Source organism: Aulostomus chinensis, chromosome 24, assembly GCF_037954235.1.
Source record: "Aulostomus chinensis isolate RoL2024-O1b breed Wild chromosome 24, RoL_Achi_v1.0, whole genome shotgun sequence".
NCBI lineage: Eukaryota > Metazoa > Chordata > Actinopteri > Syngnathiformes > Aulostomidae > Aulostomus > Aulostomus chinensis.
The window spans coordinates 4,418,340-4,444,559 of NC_141343.1; the positions used below are offsets into that span (position 1 = coordinate 4,418,340).

General features: G+C 45.5%; 1 protein-coding gene across 8 annotated transcripts in view; it reads right to left on the reverse strand.

The window, feature by feature from the left end:
* The window catches only part of nrxn2b (neurexin 2b), a 659,388-nt gene that overhangs the window by 553,491 nt on the left and 79,677 nt on the right, over positions 1-26,220 (reverse strand). For all 8 annotated transcript variants that reach the window (XM_086197055.1, XM_086197054.1, XM_086197049.1 and 5 more), the window contains exon 2: positions 22,248-23,537. In XM_086197055.1, coding sequence (XP_086053181.1) covers positions 22,248-22,959 — 712 coding nt within the window. In that variant the 5' untranslated portion in view covers positions 22,960-23,537. The remainder of the gene's footprint in view (positions 1-22,247; positions 23,538-26,220) is intronic.

The window sequence follows — 26,220 nt, forward strand, 5'->3', positions numbered from 1 at the left end:
AACACGAGCAAGACACCGAGGTTCATCTTCTGCAGCAAATTTGGCCACGACCCTGATCTGCAAGACCACCACCCTGAGGGTGGAGCCAAGCGACACTGTCAAAATCATCAAGGCCCAGGAAGTCATCCTTCTTTGCTGCCTGGCAGTTGAGAGATGCCTCCTCTCTGACTTCAACACCCATGAGTCCACCCTTTATCTTGTGCTCTGTGGAGAGAGTGGGCATAGAGATCCTCCTGAAGACCCAAAGCTGCTAGAGGATGGGACACATGTGGAGGAGGTTCAGCCCTTCAGACCCCCGCTCAGCCCGGGGTCAGGTGTCGTCATGGTGGGACGGCAGCAACGCTCAACATTTCAAATAAACCTAACCTGTATGTTTTTGGTGTGTGGGAGGAACACAAATCCACGGAGGCACAGGGAGAACAGGCTCCACACAGAAAGGCCCCTGCCAGCCGGCAGATTTGAACCCGGAACCTGTTCCTGTGAGTCAGAACTAACCAGAACAACAACGAACTCAGCATGCATGTTGAGACTCATCCACCGCCCACATCAGAAGAAACAGCTACATCACAAGCTGAGAACAGCAATTTCTGAAGCACCTGCAGCTCTGAGATCAGTATTCGTTCAAATAAATGACTTCCTGCGTATTCCATCGTTGCCTCTGTCAGATGCGTGGAAGGCAAAATGTACCTCACGATGGGGAAATGCATGAGTCTTGCAGACCTGCAGTCTCTCTCCCAGGGGTTTCATATGATGTCATCAAAATGAATCGATCTTTCTTATTCTATTCATGACCGAATGAAGGAAGTCCAACTTTCAATTAGAGCCTCAGATTCTCCTTCAGGACTTCCATCCTCTGCTATACACAGATATTAATTTGTCCATTAAAAGATTTAATTTCATGCACTTCACTGAAAAACATGTTCATTTTTGGAAAAAAAAAATAATTCAATCACATCTTAAAATAGTTCAGCTTTGGTTATAATAGTCTGAGGAGAAGCATCTTCCCTCATTTAAATAATACTACAGTCAGGTGAAAGGAGGTGCAAGAAATGCATGGAAGCTGTGACTCACAACCACGAGCAAGTCCACTCAATGCCCCCAGTCTTTGTGTCCAGGATTAAATTTTATGAGATGCATTCTAACCACAGCAAGTAAATGTAAACTCAGAGGTTTGAACCAACCCATGTGAATTGTTAACCTTCAACTTTTTCAAATCAACAGCTGATTCATAAATCTACCCATCACCAAAAGCAAGCCTCCGCTTCTTTAGACAACACGCAATTGATCCGAAAATTGGATTTTGTGACATTACCTTACAGCAAATATCGTTCTGTGAAAAGGTCAGAGCAACAGGGTCTGCTTTGAGTTCAGACACTCCGATTCGAGGGCTTGGTGAGAGAGTGGCAGGAAGGCAGAAAAGAAGATAGAGGGCATCAGCTTTGACCTAGACAGGGAATAAACAAACAAACAAGCTGCCAGGCTATCAGCACACACAGTGAACAAACAGGGCGGCTGTCAAATCTCCCTGATATCTGCGGAACCAAGCCAGATATGACAAAGGTTAGAAAGGTGAGGTGTTGGAATATGGAATGGGGCATGTGTCGATAGGAAATCCTTTCAATCTCAGCCACATACAAACCCTTCCTTTCTTTCTCTCTTAATCTCTTGCACACCTTTCAGTTTTGTTAAAATGCTTTCAAGTACACATCTCTGCTCCGTGTGACTTCCTCCTGCGAAGGTCAGACCAATGAGGTGATTAAACTCACCAAGAATTGATTACTGCTGTACAAAGAGCTTTACTCCTTCACTTTTTACAATTTACCATCATTCATCATTCATGGTGGGCTCTGCCTAATGACACACACTGAAACCTATACTTATCCACCGTCAATAATACATGAGAGCAGAGGGCTGGTGTCCAATCATGTTCACCACAAGGTCTGACCATGGAGGGCCAGGCGTGCAGCCTCAACACTGAGCCCAGAACATTTGCCTAATTAAATCTTTCTTCTCAGCTTGTACTCACCACCCCCACAAAGGCGGTTATGTTTTCATTGCCGTTCGCAGGACTGCAGCCTGGTCCGGGGAAGACGTTCACGGGCAGATTCCACAAGTATATCAGCAGTGCATATTAGCACTGGCGACGGTCTCCCTTCGCCCCGTCTTTCAGCGGAACTGCACATCTCTTCTGGTTTACGGCACGAGTACAACCAGCATTGAACCGGCTCGTCTGTGCCCGTCCACTTGTCGTCTCAACGGTAATGAACCTGTCCCGTGTCTTTTTAGGTTACATCAAAGTGTTTGTGGATTACTGAGCATGCGGCTGTTTTAAAAAGACCTGGATTATTCCAGACGACCTCGACAGTGTTAAAAAGTTGCTTTTGGACATTTTAGCGGTTGTTAGCCATTAGTCGCCATTAGCTTCAAGCTATGTGTGGCCGTAAAGACATCTTTGTGAGCCCAAAACTCCTATTAGGGAGTCGTTGAACAGTAAAATACACTTGTGTGTGAAGTATGGCTTCAATATATCCTGAAATATCAGATCTGCTGTATTACCGCTCTCATCTTGAAGACAATACTCCACAGACAGATCACAACTACAGTATTTCATGACCTTAATCCGAGTAAGGTCACGCTTGGGGTGGAAAGCAATAATCTTATCACAACATGTCACACATTCATAGGCTCAAAATAAGTCGGTGCGAAACTTCAAGATAATACAGCAAAGACTTTCATGCACGGCAAACAGAGCGGCACCTTGAGAACACCTGGGATCTCCCTCAATTTCCTTGAAAGGTCACCTGCCAATAATGTGCAGTTAAGTCTGAGACGTGTCTGAGCTGCGCGTGATTATTCCTTGGTTCCACTCCACTACTGTTTATGGTATTTTCATTAGCTAAATCTCTGTTATTCTAATTACACCGACATCTTCTTTCAGCAAATAAAAGTTAATGAGCTCTTATGAAAATGGCTTGATGTGACCTTTTTATTAGTCCATTAATAATTCATACTCCCCAATACGCATGTGCGCACATGCACACACACACGCACACACACACACACACACACACACACACACACACACCACTCTTCCTGGTTATATTGAAATTCTCTTATATGTTCAAGTTTGGAAGGATGGACAAACTTATCCAAAATACACACAAACACACACTCTTCACTTCACGGCTACAATCCACAGAGCGTTTAGCCACGTCATCCAGAAATCTGCAGACGCTCTTGTGAGGCAGCACCTCAACCCCAGAGGGTGAACGTCAGCATGGGCAGAGTCCAGCCTGCCGGTTGGGCTGACTTTGATGATAGGAGTATGTGGAATTTCATCTTGAACAATCAGTAGAGAAGTGAAGGAATGTTCAGTCCCACTCGGGCGCAGGCTCGCCTGCAGAGCTCCTGGGAGGAGGTGAGCGGGTGACATGGGAGACATGAACTATGCTAACAGAAGTAGTTTAAAAAGATTGAAAATAATCACTGCTGACATGACATACAACAACTTCAAGTGAAGGATTGGTTACTTGGTTTGGCTTTGAGGTACTTGAGTGAACCACACACTTGTCAAGGACGGAGCAGCAACATCTGTCCTGACACAGGAGGGACCCCTGCAGCTCCAGGAGCCGAGCGCTGCTGATGAGCCGACTTGTGCACGCTCCCAAATGTCGCTGTGACATGACGAGGAGGCGGGAAGATTCTCCCCACTCCCTTTGTCCTCTCTGAAATTAGTGCTCGTGTGTTTACATCAGCTGACAGGCTGGCAAAGAATTAGCCATTTACCCTCTGTTGATTCAGTATCAGAGCAGTTTTTGATGGTGAACAGAGACTAATTTCATCAGAAAGGTGAGAATTTCACAGATTGAGCTTCAAAATCCTCCTGATCAGCAGCTTGCACGTCGCCTTCCACCAACAGAAGGTTGAATGAGATAATGCGCTGAACACCTTGATGTAGAAACGTTGCTATAGTCATGCATCTCATGTATTAACCTGCAAGCAATGCCTCTCTTATTTTATTGTCCTAAGCCTCAGAAATATAAGTGAATACGGTGGGGATCGCTCACAGAAGCTCCAACACTTTTACAAAGTCAATATTTTTGAATGTGTAGGCAGATGACCTTGAACACTGTTACTGTATGTGCATTCCATAATACATATTTCTGGAATCAAGTAAGTAGTTACATGAATACAGAACTCCTCCAAATCAAAGTATCCACTTTCACATCAAACCAAGACAAAGTAGCACTACTGCATCTGTAACAGGGTTCATGTAAATGTCTGATTCCCCTGCGGACGTTTGATTTCTTTGGCCTTCCAACGGTGAGAGCTGCTGATATTGAAGTTTAGCATCTCTGTATTTGGTTCAACATCCATTCCATTGCTAAAACTACTAAATCGTGTATTCCCCATCATATACTGATGAAAGAATGGATTGAAAAACATTGCCAGGACATTTGACTTCCCCAGTGATTAAAACTGACTAGTGTTACTATTGTTCATACAATAGTGTAAAAAGCAGGCAAAAGACGAAGTAAAAAAGGAAGGGAGGGAGGAAGCCAAGGATGGAGAGATCACGGGCAGCACAGATCTCAAGGACCTGCTTTCTCCGATGAGGACAACAGAGCACAGTACACCTGACGAGACAGGAGACAACACAACTAAAAACCATCCTTTTGTGACAAATTGCATTTCTAAATGGAGAGCATTGTGTTTGCCGTGCACGGACTGCAGCCCTCTCCTCCCTCAGCCCTGCCGAGGTGGCTAAATTGTGTTTGAGGGAATGGGTTTTGGCCGGTGGCAGTACCAGCCAGGTCTCCTTCAAGGGATTTGGGACATTCATTTGTGCCTGAGACATATGCATTATAGTACCACACCGAGCCACGACCTCGTCTCCAGCCCACACTGTTGCCCATTGGACTGAAACATTAATTATTCCCTTGTGTGATCATGGCAATGGGAACATCAGCCCTCCAATCCTCAATGAGACAGCGGTCGTTGAACCATGGGGAGGGAAAACTGAGGAGGAAACGAGTTGGAGTGGAGCGTTCAGGTCTGTACATGAGAAGCAGGGTCAGGGAGTCCCCGCATGAGCCCCATCCACGTGATGCAGAGCAGAGAGCGGCATCGCTGGAACACATATAGAATGTGTAGGTAGCTGGCACGTAGCAGACACAATATTTCACACACAGCTCCATACAAGAGAAGCTCAATGTCAATCTGAAGGAGCACATAATCGTCACGACATGCCTGGGAATGAAGATTTCACATTAAAATGTTGCTCCAGCATCATCCACAGTGATTTGTTCCTGAACCACATACATTTGCCCACTCATGTCATCGTTACCATATTAATGAGACGCACGACTGGTGATGAGAATGCTCGTAGCAGCTGAGGGTACACAGCATTTCAACATGTCACCAGTCTCAACATTACAGGTCATCCGTCCAGCAACATCAGATTCCGACATCTCAGCTGAAGAAGCTGTCAGGTTTTGCTTTTATATGCATGTTATTTAATTACAGTTTTTCATCTGACATGGGCGCCACTCGCCACTGATTATCTTGTTTTTGTATTTGATGCAAATGGGAGAATATCTAATTGTAACCAGTCATGAGGTGACACACTGCCACCTTCTGTTCTGGAGGACAAACTTCAGTGAATTCAGCGGTTCTTCCTCATGTATACTGCAACAATGACAGTGGTCCAGGTAAAACGCCCAGTTGTTCGTCTCCCAGTTGGAGTTCAGCCCTCTTTTCCAGGTAGACTCCCATGTCAGTGTCTTAACTGTCACTGGGACAGGGAATCGCTCACAGAAGTCGCATGTCCTGCCAGCTACACTGTAGAATGGTGACTTGCTGGGTCTGGTTTGTATCAACATGGAGGACATTTGGGGTGGTGTACTTTAGGGGCGTGGCTTCGTTCCGAGTCGGGCAGGGATTTTAGGACCCGTGAAGACCTCTGCTGTCCACTAACTTGGAGTTCCCGTCTTAACTTCATGCAGATGTCTGCTGCTAAAGAGCTTCCGAAGGACAATTAGACAGCGGATGATACACAGAAAGCCCAGCTGCCCTCCAGCCTGCCTCCATGATTGTCTGTCAATCTGTTTGTCTGCTGGGTGGAAGTTTACCTATTTGTGGAGGAGCAAATAACTCTTTCAGATGAGCCCTGCGAGAGGCTCTGTGAGCTACTGATGTGTCACCGACAAATCACTGCAGTGGAAGTTGACTAGATTTCGGCCTGCTGCCAAACACCTAGGAACAAAAGAAGGGCTCTGGAAGAGACAAAACAGAGGGGAGTTCTCCTTTATCCACCTCCTCGTAACCACTGTCACACTTGATCACTCTTGTATGCAGGTCAGACAGAGTCAAGCGGATAATACATGTTTCAGTAACCAAAGCCCCCCCAGCACTGAGTGTTAGAATTGACTATTTTTACCAGCTGCCAAGCAGTTTTGATTTCCTCACTTGGGCTGTCTTGCTTCATCTGTGTGGTGCCAGTCTTTGGTGTAATCAGAGAGTCAGATGATGCTACACAACTTCACTTTTGGACAAATATGAGTTCATGAGTGCCTCTGGCAATGACACCTGTCTATTTAAGATGCAAGAGGAACAGCAGCTGGAGTCTCAGTGAGACACTTGGTGCTGGCTTTAGTCAGGCACGATAAGTGCAAGGATGAGAACAGAGACCCTGATGTGTCATCGAGGCACAGAACACACAGGCCCCTGGACACAGTGATCACACACAGGAAGCATCATTGTTCTGCCACCAATTAATCCACAGTATCTTTGCTGCTGCATTATCTGTTATTTGACACACAATTCCTTTTTTGGCATGTTTGAGCCTTACAAGCAGAACGTTAACAAAACCAGTAACACACGACCATCACAAGGGCTGAACAACCGCTTTTCTCATGTATTTATGGCTTTTGTTTGTTTATGCACTGATGCCAGCAAATACCTGCATGACTTGCCCAGATATACAAAACCACACGGATGCACCTGTACCAGATTTTGTTCAGCACAGGGGGAGCAACAGTGTGCGGTCAACATTACCTGCAGCATTTCACGCCAGGTCTCCTCTAGCAGCGAGGAGTCCAGACTGTGTTATTTCCACCTCAGTGGTGTTCTACCTGATCACTGGCCTGCTGCTGCACGCCACCTGTGCGCTGTGACGACACACGAACATACAACCTCCCACACACGCGCACGATTGGAAAACCAGGCCATATCACAGTAGTTACCTGGCGGATGACAGACGGCGTAAACAGATCCATCTTTCGCTCATCTGGGGGGAGGGTTCTGTGTCCGTCCCTGTCTGTGTTCCAATCCAGTGAGTCAGTTAAGCTTAGATTTTATGCAAAAACTAAAATTCAGCCCGGACACAAGTTCAAACATTTGTTGTTTCCATGTGATTTTCAAGCAAATTGCCAGAGGATGGCGGTATAGACAACGATACACGTCTGTAGCTGGGACAAACACAGTAGAAGAAGAAAAACAGCCTGCACGGAGGACTGGTACCAGCGAGCACGGGACATGTTGCCCACTGTTCAAAGTGGAACACAAACTGTAGGACTATCTGAGAAGATGATGAGGGAGGAAACACCAGTGAAAGATTCGCTACATCAAAGATGATTTACTGTCTTTGAAAAAGTCAAAAACCACCTCAAGAAATCCTTTTTTTTGTTGTTGTTGTGGAGATTTTTGTATTTATTCTTATGTAAATTTGAGGAATTTTCTTGGATCTTTATCAAATTTTTTACAAGACAATCATGTAAAATTTGCATTAAAATAAGACGATAGAAACCCAATGACATACACCTTGCACATTCCTCGAGGCTGGAGGGTTAATACCTGGTTGATCCTTCATCAGCTACGTGGCTGTGGACTTGGCTAATTTTTATAAAGTAGTAGTGATTTTTGGTACAAATCTTTAAGTTTTCTCTCATCTTGAAATGAATCCCTACTCCTCTCCTTCCATACCCTCCAAAATCCCTCAGGAAGCCATTTTGAGATGCTTCAGTGCCGTGGTTTAGTCACTGAATCACTGTGTACATAATCACACAGATGGCGAGCCAAGAGAAAAACAGCAAAAATGGACAGATATGGGAGTTCCAGGGGGAGGACGACCAGCACTGAGTCATCACGATGCTGCTGCTCTAACCCCCCCCTACGGCAACATGGGGAGAGATCTGTCTCCACTGTTGGGGGGGCATAAACAAGGAGTCTTGTCCAGAATAGTTTCTGAGAGGGACAACGTTGAAAACCATAATGTTTGGGAATAAAAGTGCCATAAAATGGAAGTACCTGTGTTGAGCAGACATGATAATTCCTCTTCAACGACACTGAATAATTAAAGGGTTAACAATCTGGCCGCTCACCTCACGACTGAGCTTTGCTGTTACCATCTCATGATATTCCCTTTCTAACTCAACCAAGTGTCCTGACAGTGTCAAATCTGAGATTTCTAACAAAACAAAACCTGCTTGAAAAAAGGGTTGACCCATCAGCGAGCTCCTAACCAAAGAGCTGACCTCCTGCCTGACGGATCGCAACGCGATCGGAGGTGCAGCCGCGACGCCTGAGGGGACCACCTACAGCGCAGCACGGTCACTGTTCTTTTAACCTCAGCAAAGCACTCGCCAGCGGGAAGTCAGCCATCACCACCAAAGCGCTCCGACAGTCACGACTTCCACTCAAACCAAGCTCTGCTAATGTTTGATTGGGCAGGGAGGGTTGGACCAAACCACTGCGAGCCATAAGAAGAGGGGGACCCACATTTCAAGATAATCTAAAAACTTATATTTTAGGCTCTATTTTGCATACCTATTTTCAATGCACATAGTTGCATTGTTCAAACTGTGCTTACGCAAGCACAAAACAAAACAATTGTTCTGAATACTTCTCTATCAACTTTGTTTATTTGATGGAAGCTCCGCGTCCTGACGCAGGATCATGTTGCCATAAATCCACCAGGGAAGATAATCCACTCTGGTCTGGAGTCTATCCAGCGTTCTGTGTTTGAAGGGAATAAGTGGGCCCGATTTATCGGTATTCAATCACCCGGCAAAGTAATGGTCGTTCCCGGTGATTGCTTTCACGTACAGTCACTGTCAGGACTTGGGCCTATAGAAGCTCTAAGCGCAGAGGAAATGAAACCGCACTAAAGCCAGCGCTGCCTTTCCATCACAATAAAAAAAGAGTCGGTATTATTCTCTAGTAAGGAGGGGGGGGGGGGGCATCAGTGTGTAATAAACCAGATGTGAAAGGTCAAGTTAAACCAGGGAGAACAATAGAGTAATAGCATTTTTAAGCCTGATCAGACATGTGAACGTTCTCTTTGGGGCTGTGATTTCTTTATAGCCGATCTCTCGACTGTCTTGCTGAGTATTCATGAGGTAAGTCGCAGCTGCACAGTTGAATTCTCCAATATTTCCCATTTTACCAACAGTGGTGACTTTGCATGACTTTGCAGCCATGATGGATAATTTAATCCATAGCTGAACAACAACCATTGTATTTTCGTATAACTCGGAGCTGAAAAGACCTTTTTTAAAAAAATTTAAAAAAAACTGCATGGCTTAGTGGAACACAAACAACAGCTGGCAGAGAAGCTGGGGCTAGAAGCCGTGTCCATTGTAAAAACTTGGCATGATCTCCTGGCATAACAAGATTAACCCTTTTTTCTTATGAACTATGTTTTCTGCCTTTACACTGGAATCGTGTAATTCCTAACATCCGGGATGACCTCCAATCTGACTCCACCCTTCAGCCAAACTTATCCTTTGGCAATAGGCCTACACAAGCTCTCCCCTCGAGGAGCAGAAGATAAAGGGTGACCATTATCTCCAGCTCACACTGCTCCTGGCATTCTACCATTTGCAATTAGTGTACTATATGTCCTTTTCAGCCTCCGACAGTCAAAATGCCATTTAATGAGAAGAATATGAGTCAATATTTTCCTTCCCCGCTCAGTTTGTGAAGAGTGACGCCAGAGGATGTGTGTCAATGTGTTTGTGTGTTTATGGAAATGTGTGATTAAGTCCTTTCGCTGAGGCAGTGAATAAATGTTTTATATTGCAAAGACTGCACCAAAAGCCAGAGAAGACTGAACAATTAAAATAAACATTTCAGTCTGTTTTTGTGCATCAAATTATCACATTGTGTTGATGATGACGGATCCATGGAAAAAATAGTTGCTGTAAAAAGGGAGGAAAATGTGAAACTTCCTTCCACACACTGAGATACAATGTGGCACTTCCTGTGGGGAAGCTGCAATGATGCCGAGTCTCTGGGTCCTCCATCCATCATCCATCCGTCCTCCCCCTCATCAGGGCTGAAAACGCCAACAACACCACGATGATTCATTTATTCTGGCATCCTTTATGTGGTGTTGTGACATAGTTTTAACATTTATTGTTTCACCACCACAACGCGGTGCTAAGCAGTCATGGACATTTGTTTTCTGGTCACCCTGGAAGACACAGGAGTGAACAGTAGGGGACGGCGACACGTCAGTCGACATCAGCACGCTGCTTTAGCGGCCAGCAATCACATGCAACGCACAATGTTAGCACCCAAGTGTATCTTCACTGGACATGAAATTGTCCAGCTAGAATTGCTGATGCTTTCAGTGGGATGTAGATTGTGTTCAGTGGATGTGTGATACCATCTCATATCAAAACTAAATTGTATGGTGGCAAAATTTGTGATTGAATGTGACTAAAGGGTTAATTATGCTTTCATTCAGCATTTACTAACGGTTGAAGATGGTAAAGTGTTACCAAATGGATGTTATCCGCAAATCACAGGTAGCACGCTTACGTTTGTCGGTGGAGGCGATGTTGCATCATCGCGTAGAACCCCAGGAGGGTCAACTTTGATGACACGTCATGCTGTCACACAGTGCACCATCGCACGCCGCACCACCCAAACGCTGCAATCCTATTTGTTGCCCCTCTTATGTTGATATTTCCATCTGTGAACCTACCGGTGAGACACAGGGAGACCATGAAAGCCTCTCCACAGAGGCCCTGCATCAACTACGCTTCCCCACAGACACACAATCTACAGGCTGGCACCACTATGCACTGACCCCCCCACTACTCACAGTTTGCTCCTAAAACCATTTCACTTTCCCTGGCAGACAGCCCACCTGGCAACCCACCGCAGACATGAGAGCATTCACATGGCATCGGGTGACTTTGTCACGACCACCGCCATGTTGATTTCAAACAGCGGCCGCCTCTCTTTCTATCCCTCCGCGTGCTGAGGTCATCCTCCGGTGCAGCGCTTCCACTAAACTAGCACAGGTTTACCTCAGCTACTCAAACCCATGTTATGTGAGTTTAACTGCTCTGACCTCCATCAGTCACTTGGCTGGGTGAGGACCTGACGCTCATCACCAACACACTGCTCAGCACAGAGCGAAAACTGAGGGAAACTTTGCAGTCAGTAAGAACAGGAAGTGAATCATGATGCAATTTCTCCCCAAACCACTTGCTTCCCTTGTAATACTCTCGCATGGCTGTCATATTTTTAAAAAAAAAACTCAAATAAAATTGGAAGTATTTGCAAAATAAATAAATAAACCAGAAATGTGATCCTCGGTCTCACTCAGCAGCGAGGCGGGAGAGCGCTGATAAGCCACGAGCACAAACAGCTTGCAATTTGAGTGACGGCATAACAGCAGCAGGCACATCAGCAATCAGACCTCATTTCCTTGTAATTTGATGTCACAGGCACTTTATTAACTCAATAGGTGGTCCCGTCTATTTGGAAGGCGAAATAAATAAATAAATGTCAGAGATCAAGCCCAAGTCACAGGAGATCTACCAAGTAATAATGAATGCCACCAGAAATCAGCCTTGATGGCACCTAAGTTGAGTTGCTCCTGCGACGGAGAACTCTTGTGAGGGCAAAAGTAACGATGCATTGTTGAGCCTCCTGAAGACTCAGGGGGACGGTGCAGTCACTGACCACGCAGCTCACAGAGAAGCTGCAAAATGCCACAATCTGGCTTCATGCTAACACTATGCGAGTGAGAGAGCTGAATGATGTAATGTCCTCAGAACTATGGCAACCCCTCAAACAAAGTTAGCTTGTTAGCTTATGAAACAAAGTGGCCTGGTTTGTAAATGAGTCATCCATTCTCGCCAGTGATCGACGACTCGGCTCCAGATTAATAGCTGCGTGTAATCATTCATCCCAGTGCTGAAATATGAAATGTGAATGGGGACACTACCATATAAAAATGATGCCAGAGGTGCAACACGCTGATAATAAAAGAATAAAAGCAAGACACCATGAATATTCTATGTAGCTTGAACATATACTGCTGCCTACGCTGTAAAAGTGGCAGCAGGACGGAGAGGGATTGCTCGTGCTTCTTTGATTATTCCAGTGTTCTAATAAAATGTTTAAGAACATTATCAGAGGCAAACATGTTGCAACTTCTCCTCCTAAGGGTACAATGGAGTGAATATAATACAGTGCATACAAGAATATGACTTCTGAAGGTAGCCTCTTGAGGGCCTTTCTTGAAAATAAATATGTCAATTGTCTGTTGAACTGTACAGCGTTGTAACGTCTCATACCCTTTTCAGAGAGATGTGTGATTGAAGGAGCAACATTTTAGGAAATGTGTTTGTTTGCTTGTTCCCCCAGAGCCTGACAGATACCCTTCTCTCCTCTCTGTGCGTCAGGGAGCTCAGACCTGCTACTTTTAGTGGCTGAGCACAGTGAATGGACGTGGATGGGCAGGTTAGTGAACCACATTTTGTCATGAAAAGGTTTGCAGATCAAATTTGAAATGAAAACATCCAAAGTGATAAAAACATTGTAATTCCGGAATCGCCGACTGAGCTGGAACTACTTCGTCATCTACGTGTTGTTGTTTTTTTTTAAAGGAAATTATCTCTTTGTGTCTGGTTGAAGAAGTAGACAAACTAAATTCAAACTGTGCCTCCGAAATGAAGGTTTTGCTGGGCCCCTGTTCCATCGACGCAGGCAAACTGTTGGAACAGAGTGCATTTGATTTCTTCTGACTGAGTTATGAACCTTTATCCATCCATTGTGCTAAGCTAACTAGCTGGTCTCTGGACGGACCCTCTCCTGAGAGTACCCATCTTCTTGACTGGCTCTGGATGGACCGTAAGCATATTTCCCCAAAAAGTAGGGGTTCTTCTTGAAGGGTGCAGCTATATTGGTTTTAATTACAGCAGAGTTTGAGCTCCAATCAAATAAAAACCTACTTTAAGGCTAGAATACCATGAATGGCTCTGGTATTTAGCAAGGCACTTACAATTCCTGCTACAATGTGATATAATTGCATCACTTCATCACGCAATGAAAACATTTCATTGATTAGAACAATTAGCAAAATTAATCTTAATCCTCATTCTTACCATAGAGAAGATACAGAAGAGAATCTCAGTTTTATCTAAAAGCCCCCGAATAACTTTAATTAAAAAGTTGCAGCAGTAAACATTTCTCTATAGAGGGGAAACACTCAGTCAGCTCTCAAACGGCAGAGCACAAGAGCAGATATTGAAATAGAAAATGTCTGACACTGCAGCTGATAATCCACCTTTTCTGGTAGGTAAAGCCTATGGGGAGCCACCTGTCTGTTAAATAACAGCACACACAAGTAAACCCAGAGGGTTCCAGGAAAAAAAAAAAAAAAAAATCAATACAGACTTTGTACCAGATACTCCAAAGCCTATATGAAATTTAAAGTCATTGACATTTTGATACTGATGCGGCATTCTGACACTTAAAACAAGCCGTCAGGTGATCCACTATTGATCTGCCTTGTTGTTGCCATCTAATGTTTTCCAGTAATGTGTTAAATGCATGTATTGCAATGAGAAGCACGTCGATATCCTCATCTATTATTAGCAGATGAAATTTAAAGCCATTAATGTGAGCAGATCTACATACTGAAGCTGCATTCTCACATCTCAAACAAGCCATCCGAGGATTCCTCATTGATTTGCATCAGGAAACCAACGCGCTCCTGCAGAGGGTTGGGATGACAGGCATCAGCATTCCCACCTATTATAATAAAAAATCCATGCCAGGCAAATCAATATGCTAAACTTATGTTACACTGCTATGTTTTGGGACCCCTCGCAATGCCCCCAGCTCAGCTAGAACCGGCATGAATAGCAAATGGCGTGTGTGTGTGTGTGAGAGAGAGAGAGAGAGAGAGAGAGAGAGAGAGAGAGGGAAAGCTCTCGCTCACTCTTCACCTCACTGACTGACAGCAGGGGTAAAGAGTGAGATTTAATTGCATACGACAGACGATCACGCCGGCAGGGACCTTCCAGCCAGGGAAAGACTCACCTGACTAAAGAGGAGAGGGTGATGGGGTGGACACATCACATGACACCCTCCTTGGCAGCTGCTGACTTGACTGTACCCACCCTGCGTTACATCCACGAGCACATTGCATGACACCAATGAGACTGTTTGGAGCGCGCTTAACCTCACTCTAAATCCACTGATTCTTGCTTCACGCTGCCATGAGGAACAGCAATCTGTATTATACTGTGGTATTCACCCGGTGCAGAGAAGAGAGGAGGAATTAGGGGATTGAGGATTTAAGGAAGTCGATCAACTGGAGGGGCGGCACGGTGGTGCAGTGGTCCTCACTGTGGCCCCCCAGCAAGAAGGTTGTGGGTGGAGCCCCGGCTGCAGCACGGGGTCTTTCTGTGTGAGTCTCCATGTTCTCCCTGTTCCTGCTGGGTTCTCTCTGGTACTCCAGCTTCCTCCACAGTCCAAAGACATCAAGAGGGACCAGGTTAATCCAGACTCTAAATTGACCGTAGGCGTGGCTGGGAGAGCCAATGGTTGTCTGTCTCTATGTGTTGGCCCTGCCATGGACTGGTGACCTGTCCAGGGGGAAGGCTGCTGGGATAGGCTCCACCCCCACCACCCTGAACAGGAGAAGAGGGGGAACATGGAGGGATGATGGAGGGATGGATGGAGGGATATCAACTGGAGCTATTCCCCTCTTTTCTTAAAGCCAGATTCTGGGGAAAAAACAAAAAGGCTGATAAAGAAACAATTACTTAGCTTCCATGAGAGGAAGACAGCATGGCAAGAGAGAATGATATAGGAGCGGTGTCGGAATACCGGGCATCCATGTCTAAATACTGTATTTTTGCTTTGCTGTCAGTTCGAGAAGTCTGGAAATCTGTCAACAGGAGAATGGAAGCCCAGGAGCATGTGTCCTTTGAACGTGGGATTGCTCAGCCAGCAAAAAGAGAAAATGAATGAGTGGGTGATGGGTAGCCAAAACCAGAAGAAGAGAAGTTTAAGGAAGTGAGATGAGGCCAGGAAGTAATGTGATGAGTTTTTAAAGCACTTTTTTGATAGCCAGTACTTTGATCCCCATGATAAAAAATTTCATTGACAGCAAAACCATGACACAAAAATCATCACATGGATGCATGATTGATTAAAGTGCCAGAATTACCAGGAACTGGCTTGGTGGTAAATATTTTGATAATTCACTGAACACGGTTCGGTCAGCAACCGAATTCTTCTTCTTCCATTTGTATACAGATAACAGGTTAAATCTCAGACTGCAGCATCGTGTGTGTGTGTGTGTGTGTGTGTGTGTGTGTGTGTGTGTGTGTGTGTGTGTGTGTTGCTACCACCCACAAGTGCTGAAATTGTGAAATCCCTCTGCTTGTTGCAGTCATTTGTACTGTATTTATAGTTCTTTGTTTCCATGTAGTTCTGTGGCTTTAGCAGAAATGTGTTTCAGAGTCAGAAGCTACATTTGTAACCATGAAGAGAAGCAAGAGGGTGAAGCCCCCCCAAAATTTCACGACATTAAACAAGGAAAGGGGCAGCGGGAGGCTCCGTTTCATAGGCAGGTACTTAGCTTCACAGTGAAGCTTCTTTAGGTGCTAACAACAAGCCCACAGGTTGGCTGGGGGAGGGTGGTGTGGCAGGGGGCCTTGAAAAGGACGCAGTCCAGGGGTCCATGGTCCTTCCATGCAGGCCTGAGCCAGCTCAGAAGGAAACTACTGCACGTATGGTCCAAAATATGAAAAAAGGGCTGCTCTTCATTGAAGGTGTAGAGTCATACACTTTTGAGCTTTGTTTTCCAGTAATTATTCAACATGTAATCAGCTCATGTTTGTTTGAGGCGACCCACTGAGACACCAACTGTCGACAAAAACCACCTCGACCCTCTTTCAATAGTACTGATATTTCCCTTTCGACTCTCTCTCTTCAAGCAGTTAGCCAAAGCAAAATATGTCCATACTGTAGCACGTGTGGCTGGAGGGCAGCAGCGAACACACTGAAAGCGGGGGATTGCTCACACTGACCAAGAGGAAGGTTGCGCTGGAACGATAGCGACGGTTACAGTCCAAGTCTGAGGAGCGGCGGCGGCAAATGTGATCAACGGTGAGTCGCAGCTCTCAGCACAGCCATGCAGACTGCAGGCATGGAGGGCTTCATTAGACTTTATCAGCAGAGTTGGTTTGTGTGGGCACAAAGTCTTGAACACTGTCAGCCTCCATCATCACAGCCCAGTGCGTTGCTGATAAGGAAGCTCTTCAGGCGGTCTTGCAGGGTGCAGCCCCCTCATTAGCTCCATACTTATTTATGTATACAGGCCAAGTTAATTTGGAGTTCAATTATCTGGCAATGAGGTCCCTCTCTAACCACACCATCACACACTCCAACCCACAATTCACTGCACCCACAATTCACTCCCCCCCTCTGTGGTTGCCTGTGGGTCACAATTATCACCATGATGTATGATTCGCGTGTTCCTTTAGCCCGGAACCGTTCCGTCAATGTCACACCATTAGATACTCGCAAAAATCACAGTCCCGCCTCCCCAAATGCAAGTTTTTGACATGTAATAATGTAAATGTTAAAAACTGAAATAAAAATGAACACTAAAAAGAATGCAATACTTGGATTAATTTAATATCTAAGACTCAGTGGTGCTCTAAGAGGCGAGAAGAATTAGATATGTGGAACACATCTGTCTTTGAATGAACGTAGTATTCAGAAAAAAAATCAAACATTCGTTAAAAATGATGTTGACAGGATTGGGAATTAACTTAATCAACTGTCCAGCTGCTGCGGTGGCTGGTGGATCCAAACATTTACCAGCCACTTAATTTGTACTTATTCATTCATGTACATTTGTATTTCTTGTTATGAACAAGGACTAGAAAATTGACATCGGTGTTTTATTTCATGAAGTATTCAAACCCTTGAGGTCAGTACTAATATTCTCTCTCTTTTATACACACACACACACACACACACACACACACACACACACTTGCAGTGTAATAGTACAAAGCAATCGTTCTGTTCCCACTGCTGCTGCTCTAAATGAGCTCGGTGTTTCTTGTAAAAGAAGAGATGCAAAGCGGAAAGAAGCACATTTTAGAGCTTCTTCCACTTCCCTTGCAACCCCCCCCCCCCCCCCCAAGGTTATTGGTACGGCCTGCAGTGGAACGCAGTTCTCTAGACTGAATTATTCATAGTGGCTCCACAAATATCAAAACTGACCCCCACATAAAGATTATGCTTCATTTTATTGTTTTAATAATCCACAGTTATGCTAACACGATGACAGCGAACCTCTGTGTGAGCAGAAGAGTGAGGGGAAGGGGGACGGGGCCACCGACCCCGAGGGGATCCTTTTAACTGTTGTTCAGCAGCAGTTTAATGTTAATGTTAACACTCCTCATTAATGCAGATACAGGACATGCGCCACTTTGTCACTGCCGCCGTGGCGGCTAGAACGAGACGATTCAGCAGCTAATTTCTAACCCTGGATGTCGGGCTGCTGAGTATAAAGGCCACGTTCATGTGTTGTGGCTTTAAGAGAGCTCTTATTGTTCATGAATTACAACAGCTGATAAACCTAGATTACCCACCTGCCTGTCGGGGAAATAGCATCTGCTCACGGAAGAGTGTGTTAAAATGTCTCCTCAGGCCATAAAAAGGACAGTGTGTGTTTGAAAGTGGCGCCTCAGCTCTCTGATTCTAAATCAGTCTGCAGTTAGACCCACCGCCCCCCCCCCAGGTCACGGCTTCTTGCCTTTGAGGGAGGCCGCCCCCTAACACACAAGATCTAGACCAGTTAACTGCAGGGCTCTGCAGGGACCCGGCCTTCTGCTTTATTCCACCATATATAATAAAAAGTGATGATGAAAGTGAATTGGAGAGCGTGCGCCGTAATGAGCTAAGCAGCTGTTTTCAAACACGTCTCTATACGGTGCTGCCAAACAGAAAAGAGCTGCTGCATCAACCTTTTCCTTTCTCTGGGTAAATAGTGAGGTGGTGTTTCTTCCGCTGCCACACAGAGGCAGCAAATATGGATGGACAGCAGTTTCCTTTGACACACACGGATCACATTTCACGTCAAAGCTGTCAAGAAGAAACACACACCGACCGTGTGTTCCTGATTTGGCCGAGGATGAATATTTTTTTCTTACATCTTAAAAGGAAACTGGCTGCTGATCATCTCCCCAAAAACTGCATGAAAATCAATTTTGAAAATGAAAACTACAGATAATCGACTGAAGATAGAAGACAGAACCGTCCACGGCCAGCTACCTTCAACAGCAAAATAAGATATTCATTAAATCTTTCGCCAGGACTGAAAATGTTCACCGTCCGACCTTGAAAAAAAGTGATTTGCAGATTGATAGTGAAGTGAAATGGTCAGAGATCAATAGGTTCAATATTTACATTCTGGGTGTGAAGCCAAACTGGTCCTGAGACCTCCAGCTGTTAAACACTTACAGTTCATTCTACTGTAAATTACGAACCTGAGTAGGTTCATAATTTCAGGAGTAAATGTATGTACAAATATCACAGCAGAAAACAAAGCCGGGGTCAACAACCAGCAGCCCGTGATAGCAGGTTTAATTAGGCTCCTCAGCCTGCTGCGCTTACATCCAAACACAGGGCAGCAGGGAAGACGCACCCCCACGCTGATGCTGGGCTTGTGATGGTACCTAGTAGAAGTACCACGCAGCAGGGGTATTTATTTCCTGTCAGATCAGACGCATTGTCTGGTGACGGAGTTGATACTTTTGAAGCTTCACGTTATTCAACTGAACAGACTGCAACAGGCCTCTGCCTCTGCTCAGACGAGGCTGACGGTGTAAATACTGGAACCCGTCAGTGGCAGCGCTAACCTGAGCTGCGCCCGCACCGACCGCTGCCGGACTTGAGCCCTGAACCCTCTGAACGGAAGGTGGGCGTGCTAGCAGGGATTCAGTAGCATCAGTCAGGGAGCGGGGATGACTCCCAGCGCAGCACTACCTGCAGGCAACAGCTGAGTGACATCACTAATATTCAGATGAATGCAACAGGAGGAGAAAGACGCTGGGGGGGCAGAAACAATTACCAAACAACTGGTGTCATCTTCAATTTCCAGACTTTAGTGATTCCTTTCCAGACTGACACTGTGTGTGATCAATCAGACCCTGGTGACCAGTAGCTTTTATTTCCATTCTTCGTCCAGAGTGCATTGAAGGCTGTCAAAGCAGGAACGTGCGCAGCTTTTTCACACAATCAGATCAGATTATTGAAGTTTTGCTTTCTCTCCTTCCATCTCTGCTTCAGGCTGACTTGAAAGCAACTTCTTAGTGTCAGACTCCATTCTCTTTTGGAATTCTCTAATGGTACTTCAAAGGCAGCCCCCCCCCCCCCCCCCCAAAGTCTTGTATTCGTGATTGTAGCGCAGCAGCTATCAGTAAAAACAGTGGGAGAGAAAACCAAGAATTTCCCTGATCCCTGCAAATGGTGACGCATGTGTGGTGACTAGCGGGCATCAAACCCTTAACTGTACCGCTATCTAACCAGTGTTTTATCTGTGGAGAAATCCTCAGAAATATACGTCTGAGGAATATCAGTGGAGCTCGTTAACCCCGCTGTTGTCTGTTGAAGGACGACTTCAGTGCTGCTCAAGAGACTTTTAACGGCATCGAGAAATATTCGCATATGGGGATCATCGTCCACAGGGTGCTGATCACAGCATAGATTTGTACTCCTATTTTTAGTGTCTTGCTTTTGAGCAAATTTGTGTATTAGGGGAATGAGTCCCCTTCAATATGGGTTATAATTACAGCCTTCAGGAGGAGAGCGTCCTCTTGGATGAGCAGCTAGCAAATCATACATCATCTAGAACGAGACGCATGAATATACTGCAAGTGCCATATCTCAATTATTAAAAACTCCCTTCCTCACTGAAGTGAGCAGGCAGAAGACCTTTCAGAGTAAGCGTTCCCATGACGCCGGCCCTTCCACCTCCAGAGCTAACACAGCCAGGCAGGAATTTGTTAGTTCGGATATCCAGAGTGCCTTAAAACTAACTAAAGAGGGAGAGAGAGACCTTTACATTCCCAGCGAGGTAAAAGGAATAAATACACCACTGCACTGGCAGTCTGCCATAATGACCTAATTTACAATCCTCAGACCAAAGAACATCTCTGAAAATATATTAACACAGAGCAAGTTAATATCTCCACGGTGTCTTTCTCTTTCTAGTCCTCCTTTTATTTCTGATCAGCCATTGCTTTCTCTCCTCTCCTCTTGTTCTTTCTCTCCTCCTCACCTCCATCTCCATGGCACCCCCACTCCTTCTCTCTTTCCCTCTCTCTATTTCAAAAGGACAAATGTTTCCTGCAGTCACTGTAGCACTGCATTGGTATTCTGCTCTCAATTTAGCCAAGAGCCAAGCAGCAGTATCTGCTTCCAGCAACCACACAGCAATCTGACACGGAGCCCAGGGAGAGAGAGAACCAGAACGAGCTTGAAGAATTAAGGCAACAAGGACAGGAAGAAAGACGGAGACAGACACGCACATGGTTGTCCAGCGATGACATCGTTTTCAGTGCTCTTTCTAAACAAGAAATGAAGGGTTTTGCTCGTCCGGCATCTTCAGAGAGCAAAAAAAGACGCAGTACCACAAACTCCTGAGCTGCGAACGAAAGCTGGACATCAAAACCATTTAGGGCTTTGATCTAAACACTGGACTCCTGCTGATTTTATTCTTATTATTTCAGATCTGTCAAAAGCAATACGCAGATAAATATATTTGAAGAAAATATTTTGTTGTGGTTGATTTCTTCTTTTCTGTCACAGCTTATCTCTGAACGCCACAAAAATGAAACACTTCAAACAATTAGGACGTAACTGCAGGCAAAACCTCAGATTCAGTAATTACAAGTCATTTCATCACACAGGACAAGGTAGATGGAACGGAGCCTACTGATTATTGTGGATGGTTCAATGCAATATCAATAGATGATATCAACAGAAGACATGTAGGTTAAAATGGTTTTGCCACATTACAAATGATCTCGACAGAGCAAGCGATTTCTGACGGCAGCAAAGGGAATAAAAATTCATAAGCAAAGTGTGGAGATGCAGATGGAATGAAAGAGAGAGCGGAGGGCAGTAAGTGCAGGAGGAGAGGAGGCAGGAAGTGCTGACAGTGGGTAAAGGTGAAAGAGATAAGTGGAGTAAGGGAGTGAACTCGGGAGAGTGGGGGAGGGAGGCGAAGAGAGATGGAAAGCCCAGATAGCCTTGACTGGTAGGAGGCAGGCGGTGGGAATGCAGCAGGATGAACAGACAGAGAGAGAGAGAGAGATGGATGAACGTGAAGGAAAAACATAGATATGGAAATGGGATGTGTCAGTGAAGAAGGAAGCCCAAGGTTTAAAACAGAACCGAGTTTGACATGAGCTGACAGCACAGGAGCATACTGCAAGAGCAAATGAAGGCAGGAGCGAGGTGCAGGCCGGAGACAATAGGCTGGGAAAGAAAGTGAGACATTTCAAATCCTCTGCCGCAATGTTCGGCTCTTTTGATGTCGGGGATAAAAAACAAAACAAAATCTCAGTCACATTCAAAGTTGCTTCTTTGCCATGTCTAAATCTCACGTATGACTCACACAACAACTCAATCTTTCAGCCCAGGAAACTTGACAAAAGACTGAACATTGACATTTTCGACACCGTCTTTCTGCCACAGCTGTTGGTCACTTTTGACCTCACGACAAAAGCCTTGGAAAGGTGAAAGACAGGAGTGTTTTGAGGGAAGTTAGAGGCTAACCTCCAACATGCCTATCAAACAGAGGCTATCTCCATCTAGAGAAGGTTGGTTTCATCGGCCCAATGAGGAGCGTATCCTTACAGTGACTGCATAAACCCGGCCAGAGTGAGGAAATCGTGTCGGCTGCTTACCTTCCTTGCAGTACTTCCCCTTGAAGCGGGTGTGGGTGCAGTCACAGTGAACCTCCCCGTACTGAATCGAGCAGAATCCTCCATTGAAGCACGGGTTCTGTTTGGTGCAGAGGTACTCCAGGTCGCTCTGAATGCCTTGGCTATTTAGCAAAGTAGGAGGCATCTCTCCCACCTTCAGGTTGGAGATCAATCCCTGGAACGGGGGCTCGTACTTCACCGTGCTCGACGTCAGTGCAGAGAGGCGAACGTCAGGTGGGATCCCACCTACAAACAGATCGCTGACCACCGCCATCTCCTTCCTCTTGGACTTCACCTCGGCCACTTTGGTCTCCCCATCCACCATCAGAAGGGTCTCACGGAAATTGCGGGTGAGTAAAACCATGTGCCAGCGGTCATCGTTCACCCGTGTCTCCATATGCAAAGTGGCGGGCTCAGCACAGTGGATGGCGAAGCGCAGCTGGAGGCGCCCGCCAGCGATCAGCAGCTCCAAGAAGTCACAGTTGCCACCATCGTCCAGGTAGAGTACTAAAGCTTTGCTGATGTTGGTCTTGAGGCTGAAGCTCAACTCACCCACTGATCCAGCTTCCCAGCGTCCGTAGCGTGCCCACTGGCCGGGCGCCCCACCGAACTCCAGCATCCTCACCCGAGTGAGCAGGCTGAGGAAGGCCAGCAGCCACAGAGGCCAACACAGGAATCTCAGCACCCTCGTCATACTGAAGACGTCCCCTTCTCTGATGGATGCCTGATGAGTCTGACTGAAGCACAGAGGTGAGACTTTGCTTTGGCCAACAGATTTCAGATGTAAACAATTATCTTTCTATGTAACAAAGATATGCAGCTCACTGAGTAAGCCTCGGGGGGGCCCACTCTAATTTTCCTAACGAATCAGCAGTTTTTGCTTTTTTTTTTCCTGATCTCCCAGATGCTCTAATTCTTATCCTGACTCTCTCCTTTGTCTCTCCATCAGTTGGTGCCTCTGGGACTTGGAGGATAGGAATGAAGAATAGGGGGAGACTATAAGAGGGGAGAATATGGTAATTTCAAGAAGCCTCTCGGTCGATCCTGGACCGAAAATAGAATCTTTTTCTCTAGAATCCAGATCTCAGTGTAACTTCCAGGAAATATGAACGGCTGCCAGAAGCTTGGAGGGGGAGTTGTCCGATTCTGATCTTTCTAGAAGGGCAGTACAAGCATGAGATGCATTCATGGTTTCAGCGTAGCGCCATCCTTGTCCTGACCACAGAGCTTCAGGTAGATCAGAGTCCCATCATTGTGGTGGCAGGCAGAGATCTGGAAGAAAAAGCATGAAACACCTGTAAATGATATGCACTCATACTGCCAACAACACAGAACAGAGAAAGACACGTAAAAATAGAGCTAACTGATCAGCAAAGCCTCCCGATTTCCGAGAAGATTTTTTTCTGCACGCGGTTTAATCCATTCTAGCTTCTGCTTTGCCAGTAGTCTGCTTCCCCCTTCAGTCGACTCTGACTCTTCTGCTGCTCCATGATTCGGCAACAACAGCATCTTATTTCATCTGCTCCCTCTCAGTCGTGTATGTCAAGCAAAGCACGAACCACAACATGATGTTTTCTCTGTTTGCCCTTTTCAACCAATCAGCAGTGACACACATGCATATGCAAACTCACACCCCATTAAACCAAATGCAACTCTTGGTGGGGTGCTGCAGATTTAATAGCTCTTTGAGAGGTTGGTGTTGACCCCTTAGACTTGGCCTAATCCCCCCCACTGTTATGTCTTGAGTGAGATTTAATTTCCACCACAGTTTAAGATGGACTCACATCTGCTTGCTCTCCTCGCCGGCATCAAAGTGACAACAGTGGTGGCGTTAAGATTCAAGCAAAGGAGGGAGGGTCAGAGAGATGCATAATCATGATGTCAGAGGCAGGATGCTGATGGAGGAAGTGTGTGTGTGTGTGTGTGTGTGTGTGTGTGTGTGTGTGTGTGTGTGTGTGTGAGAGAAGGGGAGCAATGTTGCCTCCAAATGGGACCTGTGAGGTCAAACAACACATAATGCATCAAATTAGTTGAGGTATGGATGTGTGTTAGTCCCGTCTTTATGATGAATAGCAACAACCCCCCAAGAAAGAATCTACCAGTGATCAATGCAACCCTGGCCTCATATTTTATTGTATTTCTCAGTATCTAACGTGGCCTTTTCATCATTTCAACTAAATCTAATGTTATAAAATGGCTTGAAGTCTTAACACATTTTTCACCGACTTCGCCGGTGACGATACAAATGGCCGTTTCTCCGTCATTGCATCTGAGCCCATTCATTTCAACTGGCACACGTACAGCACACAAAGACACAGCCAGGCAGTTGACCTGTGGTGTTGTTTTCATCGTTTTCCATGAGGCGCTTCTTTTTCCTTCTGGAGATGCTCCATCATCTCCTCTTTGTGTGTCTTGATTAGCTCTTTATGGTGGCGTGAATGGCAGAGTTTCTGACAGAAATGCTTCACGATTCCCACTCTTGACACAATCTCATGTGTACACATCAACCACTAACACTGTACTGTACGTCACACTGTTGTTAAATGTGAGAAGCTGTCAGACAAAATGTCTTCTAATATGTGGCAGGCACAACATGCCTCCAGGCATGATCAAGCCAAGGCTGTTATTTTTGTCTCCCAGTGACTGAGTCTAATCTGCACATAAGCACGCACACGCAAAGCTTACACGTTACTGTAAATTCACAAGCTTAGATACATATCTGGATATTTTAACCACGATAAAACCTCTGAACAGATGGGGCCAAAAGAATCACAATCTGAGAGTTCACGCTTGGGGAAGCAACCATTCTTTGAGGCACATCTGTGTTCCTAAAGGCTAAATAGCTGGAGAATTCCCCAGCCTGACTGAATATCCAGCGAGTTATTTCTGTCTGGTTGGGGACGGCGCCTGCCTCTCTTTGAGCACCAGTGTGTCCATGAAGGTTGACCATGTTCCGTTTTAGTGTATCTATGCATTATGTTGATAGTGACTAGGGAGTATGGCGGGCTAGCCTGATGGTACTATTAAATCCCAAGGACACCGAGGAAACATAACAAGCCCCGAGAGATAACTAGAGCTGTGAGGATTGTGCTGCGTGTGCGTGTAGCGGTGATTGATTCTAGTTGTGTGTGCAGCTGTCTGCATTCAACAGAGCAACTGTCTTTGTGTGACAGTGCTGTGTTCATCTGAAAGTCTGTCTACTCAGCATGGGGTTTTTGCACGTCTATATTTGTGCCTGCATTTGGGGATTGTGATTTTTGTCCAATTTGTAGTCCATAATGTCTCCTCTCCGGCATTTCTCCAAAGTAGAAGGGATGCATGGTCCAGTTACAATCCAAAAATAACCATCTACTGCAACAGCCGCCTGCTTCAATTCCTTCCTTAAGAATAAAAAGGGACAGCCCTCTTTCCCAGTGTTTGTTTAAGCTGAAGCATCACTGGACAGCTTGACTGAAAGACCGATCCGCGCCCGGCCACATCCACCCTGACCCGACTTCTTGTCAAAGCGAAGCTCTGCGACCCTCAGGATAAGTCATGTGAGCCAGCACCGACCCATTTCCTCTTACATCAACCCAAGGGGAATGTTGGCATGCTCTTGACAGGAACTCCGCTTCATCTCTTTAAGAGACTTTGGTGACATCCAACTCGTCCCATTTAATATTTTTATATCCACGACTTATGCCAACACTTTCAAATCTGTGTCAAGGATAGAATACTTCATAGTTTTCTGGTTGTGTAACACAAAATGTTTTGAAGTCGGTCCGAACGCACTGCTTGATTCCATAATTTAATTTCAAATGATTATTCTGGGACAATTACGATTTTCATGCACATAACAGCTACGCTAAACTGGCATTAACAAACAGACAAGACAGTACTACTAACTAAACCTCTAAATCTACTTATTTTGAGTCGTGGTTTAGGTCAGCAGTGATGGAGGAGATTGAGGCGAGGC